Source organism: Eubalaena glacialis, chromosome 5, assembly GCF_028564815.1.
Source record: "Eubalaena glacialis isolate mEubGla1 chromosome 5, mEubGla1.1.hap2.+ XY, whole genome shotgun sequence".
NCBI classification, from domain to species: Eukaryota; Metazoa; Chordata; class Mammalia; order Artiodactyla; family Balaenidae; genus Eubalaena; species Eubalaena glacialis.
In genome coordinates, this window is record NC_083720.1 from 109,729,081 (window position 1) to 109,753,753 (window position 24,673).

Below are 24,673 nucleotides of genomic sequence, written 5' to 3' on the forward strand. Positions count from 1 at the left end.
GGCCTGACGCCCAGCTCTCACGATCCTCACTCCATCCTCGCAGCCAATGGCCGCGCCGCCAGTGCTCCGTTCGCGCGAGTCACACGATGCCGGCAGCTGCGCAGACCAATCACAGCGCCCGGAAGGCGGGGCGGGGGTCCTCGCAAGCCAATAACGGTGGGAGGAACCGCCCGAGTGGCTGAGCCTAGCGAAGCTCGGGAGGAGACGGCAGCAGATACAGCGGTGTGCAGGTGAGGGCCCGGGGTGGAAGAGGGTACGGCCGGTGCCCGCGGATGGAGGCCGGGATGGAGGGCGTGGGGGCGGGTACGGGTGGAAAAGGGTGAAATCCCTCAGTCAGTGTCGGTGCCCGCGGATGGAGGCCGGGATGGAGGGCGTGGCGGCGGGTACGGGTGGAAAAGGGTGAAATCCCTCAGTCATTGTCGGAACCGGGCACGGCCCTCAGCCGTCCGGGACAGTGGTCACAGCCCACGGTGCCAGTGTGACCAGAGTTGTACAAAAGGAGGGGGCAAGATCTGTTTGTGTGCGCGGCGGGGCGTGCGGCTGGGAAGAGCGTACGAGGAGGGTACTGAAGGATGAATGGGAGTTGGGCAGAAGACGTACCGGCAAGGGACGCTGTTTCGTGGGCAGAGAGGCCCAAGCGGAGGACGGTCAGAGGCCTTCTTGTAGGAATACCGAGGGTGGGGGCGAGAAGGTGAGAGAGGAGGAGAGCAGAGGCCTAGGTCTTTATCTGTGGGGAGGCGCTCCCTGGAACTCTAAGGGTCTGGAGAAGGGGTGAACCCTGTCTGCTGTTCTGGAGGGAGGGTTTAAGAAAGGCACGCTTGGAGGCGCGATCCGGGCACGGCGAAGGGCAGGCACTGCTGGCAGCACTCCGACAGCTAAACTTGAGGGTTTCTAAGGGAATCCACAAACGACTACGTTTCTTTTGTCTGAGCCTGTAGCAGGCCTCCAGTCAATCCAGTTGTGCAAGGATGAAAAAAGGAAAAGAAAATCCACTCTTTATTTCCCTTCCCCTTTCCTCTTGAATTCCTATTTTTTGCTTCAGTTGTCAACAGTGTGTCCATTTCCCTCCCTTGAGTCTGGAGAGTAAACTCCTGAATGTTAATTAAAGCAGTTATCTCTCAATTGGGTAAGTGTGTGAAGACTTAACCCGGGCAGCAGAGATAGAGGTCTGGAACATTCTGTCCCAGATGGCTAAGTAGGTGGTGGCACCAGTTCACTGCGTGGTACGGGAGGTAGGGAGTGTGTGGGTAGTGCTGCAAGGGGCAGTGGCAGAACAGGTTGGACATGTTTACTCTGACGTGCCTCTGAACTAAGTTGGAGATGGCCAGTAGATTTTTGGATAATCAGAACCTGGGGTTTAGGAGAGAGGCCTAGAGAGAGAGATTGTGGATATCAGCATATTCTCGCGACAGGAACAGATAAGCTCACTCCAGGTAATGTAGAATAGTTGGAAGGAGTAAAGAAAGCATCTCTGGGAAACTATTCAACCTCAATTCTTGAGCCTTCCTTTCTCAAAAGCTGTACCACAGACATAACTAAATCAGAAAGTGCTGTATCCTTTCTCATCTCCTGGTTGAGTCTTTGGAACTGATGTTTCCTCTGTTCAAAACTATCCCCCCCAACCCCATCCTACCCGACTTTACTCTCTTTTAATCTAGTCACCTCCCCTCCATGCTCCAGGCTTGAGTTTAGATGCCTCTTTCTCTAGGATGCCTCTTTCCCTGGGCCTTTCTGTTCTATATTTCCAACCCTTTATTGTTCTTGTCACAGATTTTGTGACAGTTTGGTTACTTCTTTGTATTCCTCACTAGATTTTATGTTTTGAAGTTAGGGGTGAGGGCAGCAGGGAGCACAGTGGCTGCACATAGTACCACACATTAAATCAGAGTGAATACATATGAATCCCAAGAACCAAGAAAGGCGGGCATTTCAAAGTGAGAAGTATCAAATCTTCCAGATTGGCCAGATAAAATAAAGTCAAAAAAATGTTGGATCTGGAAGCTAGGAGACTTACTGATTTTACTTAGTAAGGGTAAATTCAGTGCATTGATTAGAATAGGAAACAGATTGTAATTGCTGGAGAATGGATGGGAAATGTGAAAATGAAGGCAGCCTGTATGGAATACTCTTTCAAGGGGCTTGGGTAAACTGTGGGAATTATTCCCCTCTTACTATAATATTTATGTGCTTTATTATTTCGGATCACAGTATAGCATAATGAATGCGAGCACAGGCTCCCCCACGTAGCATTTTTGTAATTTGGGAAAGTTACTTAATCTTTCTAAACCTCAGTTTTTCATTTGTAAAATGGGGATAATAAAAGTGCCTACCTTGAAGGTGTGGTAAGGATTAAAGTCTTTAATATAGAGAGAGCATGTAACACTCTTAGAACAGTTAGTGGCCTATAGAAAGTCCTTAATAATTGTTAGCTTCTTGTAGCTACCATGTGTCAGGTCCTATGTTAAGTACTTCATGTGCATTATTTCTTGGACTCATGAGAAGAACTATATTGTTATTCCTTATTTTTTCAGCTTTTTTGAGGTACAGTTGACAAATAAAATTGCAAGATATTTCAAGTGTATGTTGTGGTGATTTGATATACATGTACATCATGAAAAGATTCCCATCATCTAGTTACTATTGTTATTCTTTACATTCTGCAGATAATAAAACTGAGGCTTAGAGAAGTGACTTGACTTGCTCAAGGTCACACAGCTAGTAACTGGTGTTGGTTTAGCATCATCAGATTTGGTAACAACCTCATGAAAAATGAGGATTGGAACAACTTTTATTTTGTAATTTAGAATATTGAAGACATTTTGGTGTGGATGGGGACCTAGACTGCAAGTACAGTGGGCCCTTGAACAACTCGGGGATTGGGGCGCCAAACCCCTGGGCTGTTGAAAATCCACACATAACTTTTGACTTCTCCAGAACTGAACTACTGATAGCCTACTGTTGACCGAAGCCTTACCAATAACATAAACAGCTGAGAAAAGAAAACGTTAAAAAATTAGGAAGAGAAAATACATTTACAGTACTGTGCTGTATTTATTGATACCGTAAGTTTATGTCTTTTTACAAGATGAATGGTCTGTCAGTACCTACATCAACATTGTCTCATATGATACAAAACACTGTGGATGTTATGAATATTAATAACACCAGATATCAAAAATGGAAAGAAAATGTGAAAAAGAAATTCATATTTATTTACATGTATAAGGATTCATGCATTGATAATGAAGAAGCAGCAATATGATTGCTTTGTGGTCACCTCGTGTAGTCGATACTATTGCTTTACAGTAGCTCAGCCTATACACTAATAAATGAATCGTTATAAAGTTTTGTAGCATAGTATTAGTCATATTCATAATACAGTATTGGAAACATTGTTACTTTTTTAAAAAACCACTTCACTGATAATAGGCTGGTTTGCAGTAACACATTAATTTTATATTAAATATCACTCACTTTATGCCTATGTAAGAATAGTATTTACATATATTTTATGCATTCACGACATACCTAACTTTTTCTTAATTTTTTTTGATATTTCTAGGCTATGTGGTTCATCTGTGAATTTTTTCAAATTGTTGCAAATCTCCCCAAATTTTTCCAATATATTTATTTAAAAAAAATCTGAGTCTAAGTGGACCTGCACAGTTCAAACCTATGTTATTAAAGGGTCAGCTGTAGTTGAGTGAGTTGTGTGTGTGAGAATTAACCAGTCAGAGGCTGCATGTTGATCTCTCCCTTAAGACAGAAGTTGGTCGGTCCAAAGAAAAAGAGAAAGGGAACAGTGGCTTGGGGGAGAGGTGATAGAGGTTAGGAAAACTTTTCTCAAGAAAGGAAGACTTGAGTATGTTTTTAAACTTGACGGGATGAACTCAGTGAAGAGGGAAAGATGAGAAAGAGTAAGTGATGGACAAGTTCTTGATGAGGTAGGATAAGAACACAAGACCAGACAGTCTTAGAGGAGAGGGTGAGTGAGCACAGGCTGTGGCACAATAGTCCCCGTGCTGTAAGTCACTTGAGAATGAGTAGGACAGAGGAATAAGGATGCAAAGTGAATTCAGAGTCCTGAGGAAGCTGGCTAAGCTTCCCCGATCCTCTATGATTAGAGGTCTATGGGGGGAGGGGGCATTTTAAATACTATTAAGAGTTTCCTAGGCTTAATATATTTGTTTTTAGAGTGGCCCATCATAATTCATAAATTAGGGACATCAGTAAACATTTTTAGGAAAGTGACATTCTTCATAAGTTTCTCTATTTTTTGATTTGGTGACCTATTAAGCTTATTTATTAAATAAGTAAAACATGCTCATGAAAAAAATTAAAATTGTAAGAAGGTATAAAATGGAAAGTAAAATCTTTCTCCTCTTCATAACCCCCCTAACCGTGTATACATATGCATTTTCTGTACATTTTCTATGTGTGTGTGTCTCTCATATATACATATGCATGAAAGTGCATAAAGTATGTAACCTTTTCACAAAAACATAAGTGGGGTTCTTGCTATACATTCCACAACTTGCTGTTTCACAACACTGTATCTTAGGCATCTTTCTATGTAGAACATGTAGATCTTCCTCCTTTTCTGTGGCTGTGTCTGATAGACCTGATAGAATTGGAAGGACCTGATAGAATTTATTTAATTCATTTCTTGTTGACGGACTTAACATTTTGTTTTACTTTTTTCTCTTTCTTTTTGCTATTACGAGCAATGCTTCTTTCAGTCTTAGTGTGCTCATCTTGGTACACTTGAGTGAGAAAATTGCTGGGTCAAAAGGTGTATTCATTTTGAGTTGTAATAAATACTGTGAATTTTATAGACTAATCCTCCCATCAACAATGTACAATGGTGCCTGTTTCCCCAAATTGTTACTGGGTACTGGGCATTATGAAACTTAAAGATTTTGTTTTAGGCTGCATTTCCTATTTGAGTCAAATTGAACTGCTTATTTGCTTAGTAAGCATTTGTATTTATTTTTCTGTGAACCTTCCGTGAATGGTCTTTGTCATTTTTCTATTGGGTTTTTAGGCTTTTTCTAAAGCACTCATTGTAGCCCTTTGTCATAATTTTTTTTTTTTTAAATTATTAGCACCTTTAATTATTATTTATTTATTTTTTTGGCTATGTTGGGTCTTCGTTTCTGTGCAAGGGCTTTCTCTAGTTGTGGCAAGCGGGGGCCACTCTTTTTTTTTTTTTTTTAATTAATTTATTTATTTTTATATTCATTTTTGGCTGTGTTGGGTCTTCGTTTCTGCGCGAGGGCTTTCTCCAGCTGCGGCAAGCGGGGGCCACTCTTCATCGCGGTGCGCGGGCCTCTCACTATCGTGGCCTCTCTTGTTGCGGAGCACAGGCTCCAGACACACAGGCTCAGTAGTTGTGGCTCACGGGCCCAGTTGCTCCACGGCACGTGGGATCCTCCCAGACCAGGGCTCGAACCCGTGTCCCCTGCATTAGCAGGCAGATTCCCAACCACTGCGCCACCAGGGAAGCCCTGTCATAATTTTTGGAAATATTTTTCCCAGTTTGTCATTTGATCTTTGACTTTATTTATGATTGTCTTTTTATTCCCCATTATAAGTATTTAATTTTTATGCAGTCATGTTTGGCAGACTTTTTCTTTATAGATTCTTTTAGTTTTAAGTGACCCAACTATTGCTCATTGAAATTACAAGTTTTTCCTGGAGACCACACTGAAAAGTCTCTAAAGATCGCTTGAAATTTCTTATCCACTATTGTTCTTTAGATTCTGCTCTTGAAAGTTAACATGTGACTTTTAAATCATACACCACAAATGGAGGTGGTGATGACATCCTGTAGACTGGGGTTTTTAATCATGTTTAGGACTGGAGAGATTGGCACTCCTCTAGTAATTTAAAAATTAATCAGAAGCATTTTTAAAACTGTTTTCTTAGAATTTCATTGTTTAGCTTGCTTATTTATTTATTTACTTATTTATTTACTTATTTTTGCAGAATTATAAGGCTGTCTGCAGAGATTTGAAAAATGGCAACAAATGAAAGTATCAGCATCTTTAGTTCAGCATCCTTGGCTGTGGAATATGTAGATTCACTTTTACCTGAGAATCCTCTGCAGGAACCATTTAAAAATGCTTGGAACTATATGTTGAATAATTATACAAAGTTCCAGATTGCAACATGGGGATCCCTCATAGTTCATGAGGTCCTTTATTTCCTGTTCTGTTTACCTGGATTCTTGTTTCAATTTATACCTTACATGAAAAAGTACAAAATTCAAAAGGTGAGTATGATGGACTTGCAATGGAGTATTGTCATTAGTCTTGTTGAATATTTTTAAGGTAAATATAACTTTATAACTCAAAATAGACTCTAGATCAGGGCTGTCCAATAGACATATAATGAAGCCACATGTGTAATTTTCTAGTAGAATACATTAAAAAGTAAAAAGAAATAGGGAAAATAATGTTAGTAATATATTTTATTTAATCCAATAAATCTCAACTGTTGCATTTCAGTAAGTAATCAAAATTTAAAAGTTTTAATGGGACATGTTATGTTCTTATTCTTATAATAAGTCTTTGAAATCCAGTGTATATTTTACACTAATTTCAGCCCATCTCAGTTAAGACTAGCTATATTTAAAATGTTCAATAGCCACATTTCTAGTTGCTACCATATTGGACAGCACAACCCTAGAGCATTTACTGTTAGGGTTTCAAGAATAATTTGTTAAATTGTGCCTTAAGTAGATGTGATGTTTATCTAATTTGGGTTTATAAGTTTTAATTAAAAAAATTTTTTTTACTGAGATATAGTTGATATGCAGTATATTAGTTTCAGATGTACGACATTGTGATTCAAAATTTTTATACATTATACTCCATTTAAAGTTCTTACAAAATATTGACTATATTCCCTATGCTATACAATATATCCTTGTTACTTATCTATTTTATACATAGTAGCTTGTACCTCTTAATCCCCTACCTCTATATCGCTCCTTCCCCCTTTCCTCTCCCTGCTGGTAACCACTAATTTGTTCTCTATATCTGTGAGTCTGTTTTGTTATATTTGTTCTTTTACTTTGGGGTTTTTTTTCCCACATGTAAGTGATAACATACATATTTGTCTTTCTCTGACTTATTTCACTTTGCATAATACCTTGCAGGTCCATCCATGTTGTTGCATATGGCAAAATTTCATTCTTTTTTATGGCCGAGTAGTATTCCATTGTGTATATATGCCACATCTTCTTCATCCTTCATCTGTTAATGGACACTTAGGTTGCTTCCGTATCTTGGCCATTGTAAAGAATGCTGCTATGAACGTTGTGGGTGTTTTCAAATTAGTGTTTTTATTTTTTTCAGATATATACCCAGGAGTGGAATTGCCGGATCATATGGTAGTTCTATTTTTAGTGTTTTGAGGAACCTCCATACTGTTATCCACAGTGGTTGCACCAATTTAGATTTGCACCAACTGTGTACTAAGTTTCCCTTTTCTTCACAACCTTGCCAGCATTTGTTATTTGTAGTCTTTTTGATTATAGCCATTCTGACAGGTGTGAGGTGAAATCTCACTGTGGTTTTGATTTACATTTCCTTGATGATTAGTGGTGTTGAGCATCTTTTCATATGCCTTTTGGCCATCTGTATGTCTTCTTTGGAAAAATGTCTGTTCAGGTATTACGCCCATTTTTTAATCAGTTTTTTTTTTTGATTTTGAATTGTATGAGCTGTTTGTATATTTTGGATATTAACCCCTAATCAGTTGTATCATTTGCAAATATTTTCTACCATTCAGCAGATTGTCTGTTTTGTCAAAGGTTTCCTTTGCTGTCCAGAAAAGCTTTTAAGTTTAATGAGGTCCCATTTGTTTATTTTTGCTTTTGTTTCCTTTGCTTTAGGAGGCAGATCCAAAAAAATATTATTACAATTTATGTCAGAGTATTCTGCCTATGTTTTCTTCTAGGAGTTTTATGGTGGTTCCATACAAATTTTAAAATTATTTGTCCTAGTTCTGTGAAAAATGCCACTGGTGTTTTGATAGGGATTGCATTGAATCTGTAGATTGCCTTGGGTAGTGTGGTCATTTTAACAATATTGATTCTTCCAATCCATGAACACTGTATATCTTTACATCTATTTGTGTCCTTTTCAGTGTCTTTGACCAGTGTCTTACAGTTTTCTGTTCTGTGTATTAATTTTATATCCAGCAACTTTACCAGATTCATTGATGAGCTCCAGTAGTTTTCTGGTGGCATCTTTAGGATTTTCTATGTATAGTATAGTATCATGTCATCTGCAAACAGTAGCAGTTTTACTTCTTCCTTTCCAATTTGGATTCCTTTTATTTCTTTTTCTTGTCTGATTGCTGTGGCTAGGACTTCCAATACTATGTTGAATAAAAGTGGCAAAAGTGGTCATCCTTGTCTTGTTCCTACCTTAGAGGAAATGTTTTCAGCTTTTCACCATTGAGTATGTTATTAGCTGTGGGCTTATCATCTGTGGCCTTTATTATGTTGAGATATGTTCCTTCTGTACCCACTTTATGGAGAGGTTTTATCATACATAAATTTTAATTTTTAAATTAGCTGGAAGGGAAGGTTATGGGGATTCATGAGTATTATTTTGCAGTTCACTCCAGCCCTTGATGTCTCAACTCTTAAATGTATGTTAATATGCTAAGACTTTGATCAAGACTGTTAAGGTTTTGTTTTTACCCTAAATATATCATGGTAATTCTGCAGCATTCACGTTATCCCCCCAAAAATGATGATGCTCCTAGCTTCTAGGTATTCACTTCAGTGTACTAAATGTTTCTTGAGAGCTTGCTATGCATGACAAAGTGTTGAGATATACGCAGTGCCTCTTCTCAGTTTTAAACATAGGGAAAATAGTGAACTCTAGTAATGTGTAGACTAATGAGTTTGACACAGTTCCCAGGAAGGAATCTGCACCAGCTTGTTAGAGAAAGAAATGATTTATTGACACTTGGTAAACCCATGATAGTTTCTAATGCTTACTGTTAACTTTTCTCAAAAAGTCATGCCAAACTCAAACTCAAGGGCACACAGTCTTGGTGGAAAGCAGGCATCTTGGGAGCGTTCGCCTAAGGAGACTGGTTTGTACTCATTGAGTCCATGTCGGGTGGCAGTCAGTGCACACATCCTCTCTGACCAATCTCTTCTCTTTGTAGCCTCTCCCAGTGAGTCTCACTTTAAGCAAGTACTAACATTGATTCTCTCTGGGGATAGTGCAGAGGGTCAGCTGCCTGTGGACTCCAAGCCAAAGGAGGGAAGTACAAAGGGTAAAGGGAGAAGGACTTAAAAGGGCTGTGGCCTAAAGGAGAGTATCCTGTTACCGTAAATAAAGGGCACAACATTTCCAGAATACGTCTTATAAGAAGGCCTGCTTTGAAAGGCAGAATTGAGTTTGGATGTCTAAGTTCTCATGCATGTTTGGAATTTTGGCTCCCACGGGTCACCCATTGGTTTATTTATGGGGCTGATTTGTTGTATGGCTGTCCAGGCCAAAGTATCCCTGTCTGTCTTCTGCCCTCTACGGTTGACTCACTGGTCAGAGGTGGTAACTTTTTCAGAGAGAGAAAGACCTGTTTCATTCAAGGTTTTATGAAGACTTTAGAATAAAATGTGGCAAAAGAAAGGACAAGAAGTAATCTAGTTTACAGCTAGTTACTGATAAACAGATCGAAAGCCTTCAAGTCTGTACTTAGCATGTCTTCCTTGAGTTTCACAACCATTAAGGTCCCTGCTTTGAGATTTTTTGATACTAAAATTAGTTGTGAAGATAATCAGTACAAGTTTTCACAATATAAGGGGGTTTTAAAACAAGCCAAAAAATCAGTGTACACAGGTTTACACATTTTAAAGGCAGATACCCTGAAACAGTGAGGGTACAGGAAAAAGTTGCTGGTGGAGCTAACACTGAAGACTCTGCTTTGAAACAGAATAGACAGCTAATGCACATGCTTGCTAGTGGGGAGAATATTCACAGGAATGAGAGTAATGAAGTAGACCTTGCAGGATTTTTTTAAGTCTTACATCTTGATAATTCTCTAGGAATTTTCCTCAAGGATTTATACACTAAAAACATTCTTTCTGAAGTCTGTGGGCCTGGTAAACAGTAAAGCATATGATTTTTTAGTTACAGTTGATTCATTTTTGTGTTAATTTCTGCAGCTACATCAGTATTAGAGTCTAGCCAGGATATCACAAGTCAGTTAAACATAGTTCTATGGGAAAAAGAGTGCCTTTGCCGGCCCAACCCAGAATCTTCCATTTATTTTGTCCCCAATCACAGACTGGAAGTTTGGAGGAGCGGGGTCAGATCATGCTCAGAGTAGAAATAGACAATTATAAATTATCTCGCTTAATTCCCTCATTTTATTGTTGAGCAGACTGAGATGTGAGCTTCACAGAGGCCCTGAGGTTAGAGCCAGCTCTCCAGACTGATTACCAGTTGAATGCTGTTTCTTTTTTGTCAGGGAAGGTAACTCTCCCAAAGAATTTCAAGAACAACACTGGAACCCTAGATTTTAGTTAGTCCAAGTTCTGCTAATAACTGTGTGATCCTGGGCAGGGAGGTTGACCTCCGGGCCTCTGCTTAGGTCAGTGGTTTCATCCTTGGGATATTATGGTTAAGTTAAAAAACTTGCATTGGTAGGTTTCTGAATTTTTAGGTAAGGACATTTAAAACAAAGCAATAACTATTTATTATCACCATCTTTTTGTAAAACCAAAAGCACTTTTTAACTAAGTGCACCCCTTTAAATTGAATAAATTTTAGATTTTTCTATATGGCTTGCTAAGCAAGTCGATAATCCTCATGAGGTTTTGTGAACGTTTCACTACATTAATCTCACTTCCTCATTTTGACTTTAATCTGTGAACTTCATGTGGGCAGTAGCTCTCCATTCTTTGGGAACCACTGGACACATTTGTCTTCTAAGTTCTTCCAGCTCAGAGAGTTTCTAATTCTGTCAATGTTTAAGAACAAAAATGCACTTATTTCTGGGAATGAAAACCGCTGAATGGCTGGCAGTGTTGATTTACCTGTGTAATAAGGCTTCCAATGCTATGTGTGCAGCTGCCTCAGCAATTGGGAGAACCCAACTGTGATCTTAGCATAACACATTTCTTCCTCTCTGGCATTCCTGATAAAAGAAGTAAATGATCTGTGGGCAGCAAAGACAAGAGTTATTCATTCTGTAGTGCTCCTTTGGTTTGTAGAGATCATCGGGACCATTATGCCTGGGTTTGTCTATTGACAATTTCTTCACTTATTTAAAGTAGTGATAATATCGATAGTTGTCAAGGTTTTAGAAGCAGGTGCGTGCGTGTGTGTGTGTGTGTGTGTGTGTGTTGTGGTTCCTGGACCTTAGTTACTGTAACACAGCAATTATAATATAGAATTCACATAACATAGGATTAATTAAATAACATAAACTTAAGTCCCCATATAAACATTAGAGAAAGCGCTAGGAATTTACTTCTAGTTTTCAGGTGAAACTCCTGATAGCAGAGGCTAATACTAAATATTTTGATTTTTTTCTCCATAGGATAAACCAGAAACGTGGGAAAATCAATGGAAATGTTTTAAAGTACTTCTCTTTAATCACTTTTGTATCCAGCTTCCTTTGATTTGTGGAACCTATTATTTTACAGAGTATTTCAATATTCCTTATGATTGGGAAACAATGCCAAGATGGTATGTAGATGAAGATTTGCTTTTTATACTCAGTCATGGTTTATCATTCAATTAAAATATCCTTAATGTTATTTTCTTTCTTCATTTGGTTAATGTTTGTTTCTTCTAAACTTTGGAAATAAATAAAATGTAGAAAAGTAAACTGTAGCAGAAACTTAAAATGTTCCCATTTTTATATGTTTCTGTATTTTAGTGTAATATTTTTATTGGAAGGTGAGTTTCTTGCATCAGAAGTTTCCATAGCATCCTTTATATGATTGTATACAGGTACACATGCTTATGCCAAGAAAAAATATATTGCATTTTAAGTCTAAAATGAAAGAAAAAAATGAGAGAATAGTTTGTGAAGTTTATAAAAATTGTGTCTATACAGACACAAATATATATTATCTGAGCATAAATATTTGTGTTCAAATAATATTTGTATTCAACTGTCTGTTCTGACTTAACCTGAACACAGATGTACCATATACAGATATGTGCTTTTCCTATTACTGTATATTCAACATATAAAAGAATTTCTGTGTATGTGTTCATATGTATATAAAATATATTTTGCCCATTGCACGTATGTGCTTCTCTTTGTCAGGAAAAAAACAATGATTTTACTATTATTAATCTTAATTCAAGTCCTTTATCAATGTCACTCTTTTCCTAGAAGTTTTGAGTTTTGTTTCTTAACTCTGATTTTATACCTGTGACTTTTTTTTAAGCGAATTAGAATTGGTATGGTGGTCAGATTCTTTAACCCTTCTTCAGGTGGTATCATATAGCTAGCTTGCATCTATATATATTGTTTTGAGAATTTGTTGATCAATATAACCAGTTAGGTCAAGCTGGTATTTGGTTTTATGCAGTGTCTCCAGCAGTGATCCCAGGTAAAAGTCTAGATTGTTTAAGTAAAAGTTATTTAATCCTCATTGCAGTATTTTCATCTTAAAGGTACATGCTTTTGGCAAGATGCTTTGGCTGTGCAGTGATTGAGGATACCTGGCACTATTTCCTGCATAGGCTCTTACACCACAAAAGAATATATAAGCATATTCATAAAATTCATCATGAGTTTCAGGTATGTTAGAACTATATTTAATACATTTTTCCTACTAGAGGCAAAAATGTCATTTAAAAAAAAAATCTCCTGGACTTTTAAAAAAAATTGTCAGTGATGTTTTTATTTCTTTTTCCTTTGGCATGATTGTTAAGAATATAATACACACACACCTAAACACAAAGCGAGTTCTACAGATTTTCTTTAATATCTTAATTTCATGGTAAATTGAGACCTGAAAGAAAAATGTTACGTGAAATCGTCCATTTTTGTCTTTGGGTCCAGAGCACTATCCTCACACAGTTGGGTACCTGGCAGTTTGATAGAGGCCTCTAGTGCTGTTAAGGTCATTTAAGTGGGACCCCAAAACAACAAACCTTGAATTGTTAAATTCCTAAAACCATTTCCAAGTTAGTTTTAACACATTTCCACATCATTGCTAACTCCTTCCCACAAAACAGTGATTTTTATCAGAACTGCTTTGATGTTAGCTTTGTCAAATTTGTTATTTTGGTATGTTCTGCATTGATCCTAATTACATGATATGATAAACCAAACATCCCTTTCTTGGCAGAACAAATTCAGGTGCATAAACCAAAATTAGAATTCAAGTCAATTGTTTAATGCCTTTATCTCAAACCATCAAAGACAGCTATTAAAATAGATTGTTTTAAGGACATCCCTAGACCTTTTAATGTTTGGTAAGAACAAAAAAACATTTTTATTGAGAATTACTGTTAATGTTTATATATGTATGGCTAGATATATAGTTGATCCTCAGTATCCATGGGTTCTGAATTCACGAATTCAACCAACCGAGGATTGAAAATATTTGGGAAAAAAATTCCAGAAAGTGCCGAAAGGCAAAACTTGAATTTGCCTCGAGTGGACAACTATTTACATAACGTTTAAATTGTATTTACAACAGTTACACAGCATTTACATTGTATTAGGTATTATAAATAATCTATAGATGATTTAAAGTATATGGGAGGATGTGCATAGGTTATATGCAAATATTGCACCATTTTATATAAGGGACTTGAGCATCCTTGGAGTTTGGTATCCACGGGAGTCCTGGAACCAATCCCCCTGGGATACCTAGGGATGCCTGTACTATCTATCATAACATATAGAAGGGATATAATTTCATAAAATGATATACATAAATAAATTAGAATATATATATTAGTCAGGGTTCTCCAAAGAAACAAGATCAATAGGAGATACACACACACACACAGATTTATTTTAAGGAACTGGCTCATGCAATTGTGGGGGCTGGTGAATCTGAAATCTGTAGGGCAGCTCACAGGTTGGAAACGCAGGCGAGAGTTGATGTTGCAGGCCTGGATCTCAATTCCTTAGGGCAGCAGGCTGGAAACCAGGCAGGGTTTCTGTATTGTAGTCTTGAGAATTCCTTCTTTCTTGGGAAGCCTCAGTCTTTGCTTTTAAGGCCTTCATCTGATTGGATGAAGCTCACCTGGGTTATGGAGGGTCCTCTTCTTTACTCATGGTCTACTGACTTAACTGTTAATCACATCTAGAAAAGACCTTCACACCAGCATCTAGACTGGTGTTTGACCAAGCAGCTGGGCACCATGGCCTAGATAAGTTGACACATAAAATTAACCATCACAATATATTAAGCAATTCTTACTTATTTTAGGCTCCATTTGGAATGGAAGCTGAATATGCACATCCTCTGGAAACCTTAATTCTTGGAACTGGATTTTTCATTGGAATCATGCTTTTATGTGATCATGTTATTCTTCTTTGGGCCTGGGTAACCATTCGTTTGATAGAAACTGTTGATGTCCATAGGTAAGCTATGGTTTCTATTCAGGTAAAAGTATCATAAAATATCCTTTTTTCATAGTCATAGATTATCTTTATTTCTGTTTTTTTTTTAATTGAAATGTAACTGACATGTAACATTGTGTTTTAGGTGTGCAACATAATGGTTTGATATATGTATATATTGCAAAATGCTCACCACACTGTTCATCTCTACACAGAGTTACAAATTTGAGAACTCTTAAGATCTACTCTCTTAGCAACTTTCAGATTCACAGGATTGTTGATTTCAGCCTCCATGCTGTACATTACATGTCCAAGACTTATTCATCTTATAACTGGAAGTTCATGCCTTTTGACCACCTTCACCCATTTCATGCACTGTAATCATTGTCATAGGTTATCTTTTTTCCTAAGTAGAGTAATAGGAGAAGTTAACCTTGTTAATGTTGCTATTTTTAATAAACAGGAGAATATAATCACTGGATAAAAGTTCAAATAATAATTTTTGGTTTTTTTTACATTCCTATCTATGGCTGTTGTCGTTTTTATGGTGAGAGTATATTCATGTATCATTTGAGAAAATGAAATAAAATTTTGATAAGTGCTGCAGAACTGCCCTCCAAAAGGGCCCCTCTCTACACGCCCAGCAGGAACCTGTAAGAATGCTTTCCCTGCGCCCAACACCTTTTGCAACCTGGACATTACAGTCTAGTTAATCTTGGTCAGTAGGAGGGCAGAGAGCCTTCAGGGTTATGCACTGCATTCCCCAGGGGTGGTGAGGCTGCATGGCTGTCTTTGTGCTGGGTTTTTTTTTTTTTCCCATCTCCCGATTCATCCCACTACCACCCCCCGCCCCACCCGCTTGGTGTCTACGTTTGTTCTCTACATCTGTGTCTCTATTTTTGCCTTGCAGACCTGGTTCATCTGTACCATTTTTCTAGATTCCACATATATGCGTAAATATACAATGTTTGTTTTTCTCTTTCTGACTTACTTCACTCTGTATGACAGTCTCTAAGTCCATCCATGTCTCTGCAAAGGATCCAATTGCATTCCTTTTTATGGCTGAGTAATATTCCATTGTATATATGTGCCACATCTTCTTTATCCATTCGTCTGTCGATGGGCATTTAGGTTGTTTCCATGACCTGGCTATTGTAAATAGTGCTGCAATGAACATTGGGGTGCATGTGTCTTTTTGAATTGTGGTTTTCTCTGGGTATGTGCCCAGTAGTGGGATTGCTGGGTCATATGGTAGTTCTGTTTTTAGTTTCTTAAGGAACCTCCATACGATTCTCCATAGTGGCTGTATCAGTTTACATTCCCACCAACAGTGCAAGAGGGTTCCCTTTTCTCCACACCCTCTCCAGCATTTGTTATTTGTAGATTTTCTGATGATGCCCATTCTAACTGGTGTGAGGTGATACCTCATTGTAGTTTTTGGATTGGGTTGTTTGTTTTTTTTAATATTGAGCTGCATGAGCTGTTTATATATTTTGGAGATTAATCCTTTGTCTGTTGATTTGTTTGCAAATATTTTCTCCCATTCTGAGGGTTGTCTTTTCATCTTGCTTATAGTTTCCTTTGCTGTGCAAAAGCTTTGAAGTTTCATTAGGCCCCATTTGTTTATTTTTGTTTTTATTTCCATTACTCTAGGAGGTGGATCAAAAAAGATCTTGCTGTGATTTATGTCAAAGAGTGTTCTTCCTATGTTTTCCTCTAAGAGTTTTATAGTGTCCTGTCTTAACATTTAGGTCTTTAATCCATATTGAGTTTATTTTTGTGTATTGTTGTTGGGGAGTGTTCTAATTTCATTCCTTTACATGTAGCTGTCCAGTTTTCCCAGCACCACTTATTGAAGAGACTGTCTTTTCTCCATTGTATATCCTTGCCTCCTTTGTCATAGATTAGTTGACCATAGGTGCGTGGGTTTATCTCTGGGCTTTCTATCCTGTTCCATTGATGTATATCTCTGTTTTTGTGCCAGTACCATATTGTCTTGACTACTGTAGCTTTGTAGTATGGACTGAAGTCAGGGAGTCTGATTCCCCCAGATCTGTTTTCTCCCTTCAGGATGCTTTGGCAATTCGGGGTCTTTTGTGTCTCCATACAAATTTTAGGATTTTTTGTTCTAGTTCTATAAAAAATGCCATTGTTAATTTGATAGGGATTGCACTGAATCTGTAGATTGCTTTGGGTAGTATAGTCATTTTCACAATATTGATTCTTCCAATCCAAGAACGTGGTATATCTCTCCATCTGTTTGTGTCATCATTGATTTCCTTCATCAGTGTCTTATGGTTTTCTGAGTACAGGTCTTTTACCTCCTTAGGTAGGTTTATTCCTAGGTATTTTATTCTTTTTGTTGCAATGGTGAATGGGATTGTTTCCTTAATTTCTCTTTCTGATCTTTCGTTGTTAGTGTATAGGAATGTAAGAGATTTCTGTGCATTAATTTTGTATCCTGGGACTTTACCAAATTCATTGATTAGCTCTAGTAGTTTTCTGGTGACATCTTTAGGATTATCTGTGTATAGTATCATGTCATCTGCGAACAGTGACAGTTTTACTTCTCTTTTGCAATTTGTATTCCTTTTATTTCTTTTTCTTCTCTGATTGCCATGGCTAGGACTTCCAAAGCTATGTTGAATAATAGTGGTGAGAGTGGACATCCTTGTCTTGTTCCTGATCTTAGAGGAAATGCTTTCAGTTTTTCACCATTGAGAATGGTATTTGCTGTGGGTTTGTCATATATGGCCTTTATTATGTTGAGGTAGGTTCCCTCTATGCCCACTTTCTGGAGAGTTTTTATCATAAGTGGATGTTGAATTTTTGTCAAAAGCTTTTTCTGCATCTCTTGAGATGATCATATGGTATTTATTCTTCAATTTGTTAATATGGTGTATCACATTGATTGATTTGTGTATATTGAAGAATCCTTGCATCCCTGGGATGAATCCTTTTATCCCAGGATAAAAGGATTTTATCCTTTGATCTGTCCATTGCTGTAAATGAGGTGTTAAAGTCCCCCACTATTATTGCGTTACTGTCGATTTCCTCTTTTATAGCTGTTAACATTTGCCTTATGTATGATCCTTTTACTGTGTTGTTGGATTCTGTTTGCTAGTATTTTGTTGAGGATTTGTGCATCTATATTCATCAGTGATATTGCTGTGTAATTTTCTTTTTTTGTAGTATCTTTGTCTGGTTTTGGTATCAGGGTGATGGTGGCCTCGTAGAGTGTGTTTGGGAGTGTTCCTTCCTCTGCAGTGTTTTGGAAGAGTTTGAGAAGGATGGGTGTTAGCTCTTCTCTAAATGTTTGATAGAATTCACCTGTGAAGCCGCCTGGTCCTGGACTTTTGTTTGTTGGAAAATTTTTAATCACAGTTTCAATTTCATTACTTGTGATTGGCCTGTTCATATTTTCTATTTCTTCCTGGTTCATTCTTGGAAGGTTTTACCTGTCTAAAAATTTGTCCATTTCTTGCAGGTTGTCCATTTTATTGGCATAGAGTTGCTTGTAGTAGTCTCTTGTGATGCTTTGTACTTCTGCAGTGTCTGTTGTAACTTCTCCGTTTTCATTTCTACTCTTATTGATTTTAGTCCTCTCCCTCTTTTTCTTGATGAGTCTGGCTAAAGGTTTATCAATTTTGTTCATGTTCTCAAAGAACCAGCTTTTAGTTTTATTGATCTTTGCTATTGTTTTCTCTGTTTCCATTTCATTTATTTCTGCTCTGATCTTTATGATTTCTTTCCTTCTACTAACTATGGGTTTTGTTTGTTCTTGTTTCTCTAGTTCCTTTAGGTGTAAGGTTAGATTGTTTGTTTGAGATTTTTCTTGTTTCTTGAGGTAGGATTGTATAGCTATAAACTTCCCTCTTAGAACAGCTTTTGCTGTATCCCATAGGTTTTGGGCTGTCGTATTTTTATTGTCATTTGTTTCTAGGTATTTTTTGATTTCCTCTTTGATTTCTTCAGTGATCTCTTGGTTATTTAGTAACATATTGTTTAGCCTCCATGTGTTTGTGTTTTTTACATATTTTTTCCTTGTAATTGATTTCTAATCTCATAGCGTTGTCGTCAGAAAACATGCTTGATATGATTTTGGTTTTCTTAAATTTACCGAGGCTTGATTTGTGACCCAAGATGTGATCTATCCTGGAGAATGTTCCGTGTGCACTTGAAGAAAGTGTAATCTGCTCTTTTCAGGTGGAATGTCCTATAAATTTCATTTAAATCTATCTGGTCTATTGTGTCATTTAAAGCTTCTGTTTCCTTATTAATTTTCTGTCTGGATCATTTGTCCATTGATGTAAATGAGGTGTTAAAGTCCCCCACCATTATTGCGTTACTGTCGATTTCCTCTTTTATAGCTGTTAACATCTGCCTTATGTATTGAGGTGCTCCTATGTGGGATGCTTATATATTTATAATTGTTATATCTTCTTCTTGGATTGATCCCTTGATCATTATGTAGTGTCCTTCCTTGTCTCTCATAACATTCTTTATTTTAAAGTCTACTTTATCTGATATGAGTATTGCTTCTCCAGCTTTCTTATGATTTCCATTTGCATGGAATATCTTTTTCCTTCCCCTCACTTTCAGTCTGTGTGTGTCCCTAGGTCTGAAGTGGGTCTCTTGTAGACAGCATATATACGGGTCTTGTTTTTGTATCCATTCAGCAAGCTTGTGTCTTTTGGTTGGAGCATTTAATCCGTTCACATTTAAGGTAATTATCAATATTTATGTTCCTATTACCATTTTCTTAATTGTTTGGGGGTTGTTTTTGTAGGTCCTTTTCTTCTCTTGTGTTTCCCACTTAGAGAAGTTCCTTTAGCGTTTCCTGTAGAGCTGGTTTGGTGGTGCTGAATTCTCTTAGCTTTTGCTTGTCTGTAAAGCTTTTGATTTCTCTGTCAAATCTGAACGAGATCCTTGCCGGGTAGAGTAACCTTGGATGTAGGTTCTTCCCCTTCATCACTTTAACTATATCGTGCCACTCCCTTCTGGCTTGTAGAGTTTCTGCAGAGAAATCAGCTGTTAACCTTATGGGGGTTCCCTTGTATGTTATTTGTCGTTTCTCCCTTGTTGCTTTTAATAATTTTTCTTTGTCTTTAATTTTTGTCAGTTTGATTACTATGTGTCTCGGCATGTTTCTCCTTGGGTTTATCCTGCCTGGGACTCTCTGTGCTTCCTGGACTTGGGTGGCTCTTTCCTTTCCCATGTTAGGGAAGTTTTCGACTATAGTCTCTTCAGATATCTTCTTGGGTCCTTTCTGTCTCTCTTCTCCTTCTGGGACCCCTATAACTCAAATGTTGGTGCATTTAAGATTGTCCCAGAGGTCTCTTAGGCTGTCCTCATTTCTTTTTCGTCTTTATTCTGTTTCGTGGCAGTGAATTCCACCATTCTATCTTCCAGGTCACTTATCCATTCTTCTGCCTCAGTTATTCTGCTGTTGATTCCTTCTCGTGTATTTTTCATTTCAGTTATTGTAGTATTCATCTCTGTTTGTTCTTTTATTCTTCTAGGTCTTGGTTAAACATTTCTTGCCTCTTCTCGATCTTTGCCTCCATTCTTTTTCTGAGGTCTGGGATCATCTTCACTATCATTATTCTGAATTCTTTTTCTGGAAGGTTGCCTATCGCCACTTCATTTAGTTGTTTTTCTGGGGTTTTATCTTGTTCCCTTCATCTGGTACATAGTCCTCTGCCTTTTCATTTTGTCTGTCTTTCTGTGAATGTGGTTTTCGTCCCACAGGCTGCAGGATAGTAGTTCTTCTTGCTTCTGCTGTCTGCCCTCTGGTGGATGAGGCTATCTAAGAGGCTTGTGCAAGTTTCCTGATGGGAGGGACTGGTGGTGGGTAGAGGTGGGTGTTGCTCTCGTGGGCAGAGCTCAGTAAAACTTTAATCCATTTGTCTGCTGATGGGTGGGGCTGAGTTCCCTGCCTGTTGGTTGTTTGGCCTGAGGCAACACTGGAGCCTAGAGGCTCTTTGGTGTGGTAAATGGCGGACTCTGGGAGGGCTCACACCAAGGAGTGCTTCCCAGAACTTCTGCTGCCCATGTCCCTGTCCCCACAGTGAGCCACAGCCACCCCCCGCCTCTGCAGGACACCCTCCAACATTAGCAGGTACAGCTAGTTCAGTCTCCTATGGGGTCAGTGCTCCTTCCCCCTGGGTCCTGATGCACACACTACTTTGTGTGTGTCTTCCAAGAGTGGAGTCTCTGTTTCCTACAGTTCAGTCGAAGTCCCACAATCAAATCTCGCTAGCCTTCAAAGTCTGAATCTGGGACTTCCTCCTCCCATCGCTGGACCCCCAGGTTGGGAAGCCTGATGTGGGGCTCAGAACCTTCACTCCAGTGGGTGGACTTCTGTGGTATAATTGTTCTCCAGTTTGTGAGTCACCCACCCAGTGGTTATGGGTTCTGATTTTATTGTGATTGCGCCCCTCCTACCGTCTCATTGCGGCTTCTCCTTTGTCTTTGGATGTGGGGTATCTTTTTTGGTGAGTTCCAGTGTCTTCCTGTCAATGATTGTTCAGCAGTTAGTTGTGATTACAGTGCTCTTGCAAGAGGGAGTGAGCACACGTCCTTCTACTCCACCTGTCTTTGTGCTTGTTGACCAACAGTAATTTTTTCTTTGAATTACCATTTTATATCATTTGCCAGTTTTTCTGTTAAGGCTATATGTTTTATAACCTATTGGTTCATGTGTAAGCTTTGTTTGTTAAATATGTTGTAAATATTTTCTCTCCATCTGTCATTTGAATTTTAACTCTTGATGGTTCTTTTGCAGTTCTGAAGTTTTAAATTTTTATGTAGTAAAATCTCTCAGTTTTTTTTTTAATGGCTTTTGGATTTCATGCCTTGCAGAGTCTTCCTGAAACATTGTTCAAATGAAAATATTCTTGTTGTTTTCTTAAAAATTTGGTTAAATACTGTAATTCAGGAGCAGCAATTACTTTATCCTTCTGTAATGAACCTAAACCTAACTCTTACTTGAAAAAAATATTGAAACATACACTGAATGGATTCACCGAATAAAACATTTGTGTACTCCACTGCCCAGCACTGATGAAAACTGCTTGTGATATGTTCATATTTCACATGCTTCCTTTCTGTTGATTGGAAGGCATTTTTTGGTAAATTATTTCTATTAAATGCCTTTTCAAATTCCCAATATCCTAACTTTTCATCATTTAAAAGTGATTATATATTTATTGCATTTTTATTTGGGAATTTTCATCTGTGCAAGCAGAATATGAAATTCTAGGAATTGTTTCTGAATCACTAAAGTAGCAAAATTAATGCTTCTAGTCTTAGGCAGAAAAGTGGTAGATGGTGTCTCCTTCAATCTTTCTTTCCATTGCTCTTTTCTCCTTCCTTCCCCCTTCAGACTCCTCAAGGGAGGGAAGGATTGGGGTGATTCAGACTGGTATAATTGTAGATATCAGATTTTAGACTTGTAGTTAGAAATAAAGGTGGGTACTCTAAAAGAAGTTGCAAAACAGTAATCCTCAGGTTTAACCTTTGTAATGCTTGGTACTAATTTCATATAACTTTTACTAAAAAAAATATGTAGTATTATGGGTGTTACAAACTATGGTGAGAAAGTCCTCTAAAACAAGAAAAACAAAAGGCATGAAAATCTATGTCTAAAGATTCATTACTATAACCCCTCTTTCATCCCCTGATGTATAATATTAATGTCTATTAATTGTTCAAGTTTTTCTTTAATTTCTTAAAGTGGTTTGTAGAATATGCACCATTTGCTGTGAGTTTTTGTCTTTTGTAAACATGTCAGGAATAAGTGACTTAGGTAAAGTGGAATGTTATTTGAATGGTTAACAAGCATATTACTATCAATGAAAATGTCGATTATTTAAGGTATATTTACTTTCTTAATACTCTTTATTATTTTTATTTCAGTGGTTATGACATTCCTCTCAACCCTTTAAATCTTATTCCTTTCTATGCTGGTTCTCGGCATCATGATTTCCACCACATGAACTTCATTGGAAACTATGCTTCGACATTTACATGGTGGGATAGACTTTTTGGAACAGACTCTCAATTTACTGCCTACGTTGAGAAAATGAAGAAGGTTGAGAAAAAGACTGAATAAGCATCTCACATAAACCTTCCTGCAGATACACATTTCCTGAATTGAAGCTAGTAGCTAACATTGCTTCTGGGGAGTGGAAATAAACATGTGTCTTGGTTGCTAAGTGATAAAAAGAACATTAACACCTTTTAATTATCTTCCTAGTGGGAACTTTTCTATGTTTAACTACAGTTTCCCTGAGGAAGCTTTAAAGGCCATGTTGCTAACCTTACAAAAAGGATTGAAGTAATGGAAGGAATATTAATGTATGTCTTTTCCCCAAGTTGTACCATAGGCCTGAACCTGAAATTGGTCTTCAGACCTTTTAAATATATAGTGGCTATTTCAAGAACTCTTAGTAGTACTGAACTTTAAACACTATTTTGGAATTTGCTTAAAGATCAAATGCCATGGGTTGAACCACACCAATCTGTATAGTGTGAGTGAATGCTAACTCTGAAATAGCCAGCACTGGGAATTTCTACTCGTATCTGCAGCTGACCAGTTTGGGGTGATTCTCTTTCTTTGAGAAGTCCTTTTTGACTGCAATGTACTACTCTTATCTATAAACTAAGGCATTTCTGAATTGATGAAAGACTATTTTAGTCTAAAGGTTTTCAGGTTACTTGAATTTTTTAAACATTGAGCTTTATTTCTGCTATTTACCCTTTCTTTTTTGTATATCAAGTTTTCATTATACTTAAAGCTGTATCTTGAAACTTTGTGTACTGACTTGCTGTATTTGCACTTGGAGCTATTAAAATACATGTGATTTTGTTTGGTTTCCAATTTTGAACATCATTTGTCACCTTTTATTCTTATCAGGAAAAGTACAGAAATCACTAAATTATTAACTTTTGTCATAAAAGGAATAGTTTTTAAGTGCTTCATTTGCTAAACTTTTGGCAGTTTCAACATGTGTTTATCAGGCTACCTATTGTGGGAAATTCTATTGACCTAATAAAATGGAGGATATCGAAGCAGCTCTTTTCTCCACTTAGAAAATGTACAGATGGAAGAATGGAGCTAAACTTTTTAGGGCTGGTTTAATTTCAAGTATCTAGAGTCTAATTTAAATCAAGAGGTGATAATTCTAACTTTGTATACGGTAGTACCAAATCCGTAATTTTTTAAAAATATGGAGCCATCTCCTGGTAAGTTTCTTTTTTTTTGTTTGTTTTTACACTTATACAGTAAAGAGGTTCAAGTAAGAGTTGAGAAAGTTACAGCTGAGACTTGCTAGACCATGTTTTCTAACTAGTACCTGGTTCTCTGGCCTTTTTCATTCTCTCTTTCCAACCCTTACTGCCGTGTGTGTGTGTGTGTGTGTGTGTGTCTATTTAATCAATCTCTTAAATCTCAAACAGCAATTTGGGGGCTGTACCTAAAACTGTGCTGTTTAGTTGTAAGGTATCTAAGGGAATTCTTTTATCGTCTGCTTTCATTCCCTAATACTGGAACACACAGGTGTCTGAACTAACAGTAGAAGGCAACTCCTTCCAGCACTTAGGGAGAGAGCGACACCTACTGTTGAAAATGGTGCTGAACATTTTTAAACAACTTGGTACATTCTAATTTTCTTTCATACTTAGTTACCTTTTACTGAGCACTGACAGTACACCCTGAATTGTGCATGGTCTCACTTATTGCTCTGACGTAGATGCCATTTTTTTTCCATTTATATTTGTGGGAATTGTCTGAGAGGTGACGTTACCTCAGACCCATGGGGCCAGACTTTTGACTTCAGAAGCCATGGTTGTGGCCACTACGTTGACCATTCATGCACCGCAGACTTGCATCTTCTGAGAAAATCTCAGGGGATACTTCCCAAAATTACCCCCTCATTCTTATGCACAGTCTTTAAGAAGACACTTGAAAAGAAAGAAAGTTCTAAGCCAGTAGCCATCCAGAAAGTAGTAAGACTCATTCACAGGCACTTTAGTACAAATGGATTTTGATACGATTCACTGGCAAGACTTCTTTTAAAGTTACCTGAATTAAGCC

At 37.7% G+C, this 24,673-nt stretch overlaps 1 protein-coding gene across 1 annotated transcript; it reads left to right on the top strand.

Annotated features, from left to right (window-relative positions):
* Nucleotides 1-159: 159 nt before the first annotated feature.
* MSMO1 (methylsterol monooxygenase 1) lies at nt 160-23,432 on the top strand. The gene is made up of 6 exons (XM_061191573.1): nt 160-230; nt 5,989-6,274; nt 11,575-11,723; nt 12,666-12,792; nt 14,441-14,595; nt 22,495-23,432. Exons 2-6 carry the CDS (start codon nt 6,020-6,022, stop codon nt 22,688-22,690), a joined length of 882 nt encoding a protein of 293 aa, XP_061047556.1. The 5' UTR covers nt 160-230; nt 5,989-6,019; the 3' UTR covers nt 22,691-23,432.
* The last annotated feature ends 1,241 nt before the right edge of the window (nt 23,433-24,673 follow it).

Excerpts from the sequence above, each read along its gene's own strand:
- MSMO1 (XM_061191573.1), top strand. The coding sequence starts at position 6,020 with ATGGCAACAAATGAAAGTATCAGCATCTTTAGTTCAGCATCCTTGGCT. Across the intron at positions 6,275-11,574 it reads AAAAGTACAAAATTCAAAAG|GATAAACCAGAAACGTGGGA; the intron begins GTGAGTATGATG and ends TTTTCTCCATAG. Across the intron at positions 14,596-22,494 it reads GAAACTGTTGATGTCCATAG|TGGTTATGACATTCCTCTCA; the intron begins GTAAGCTATGGT and ends TTTTTATTTCAG.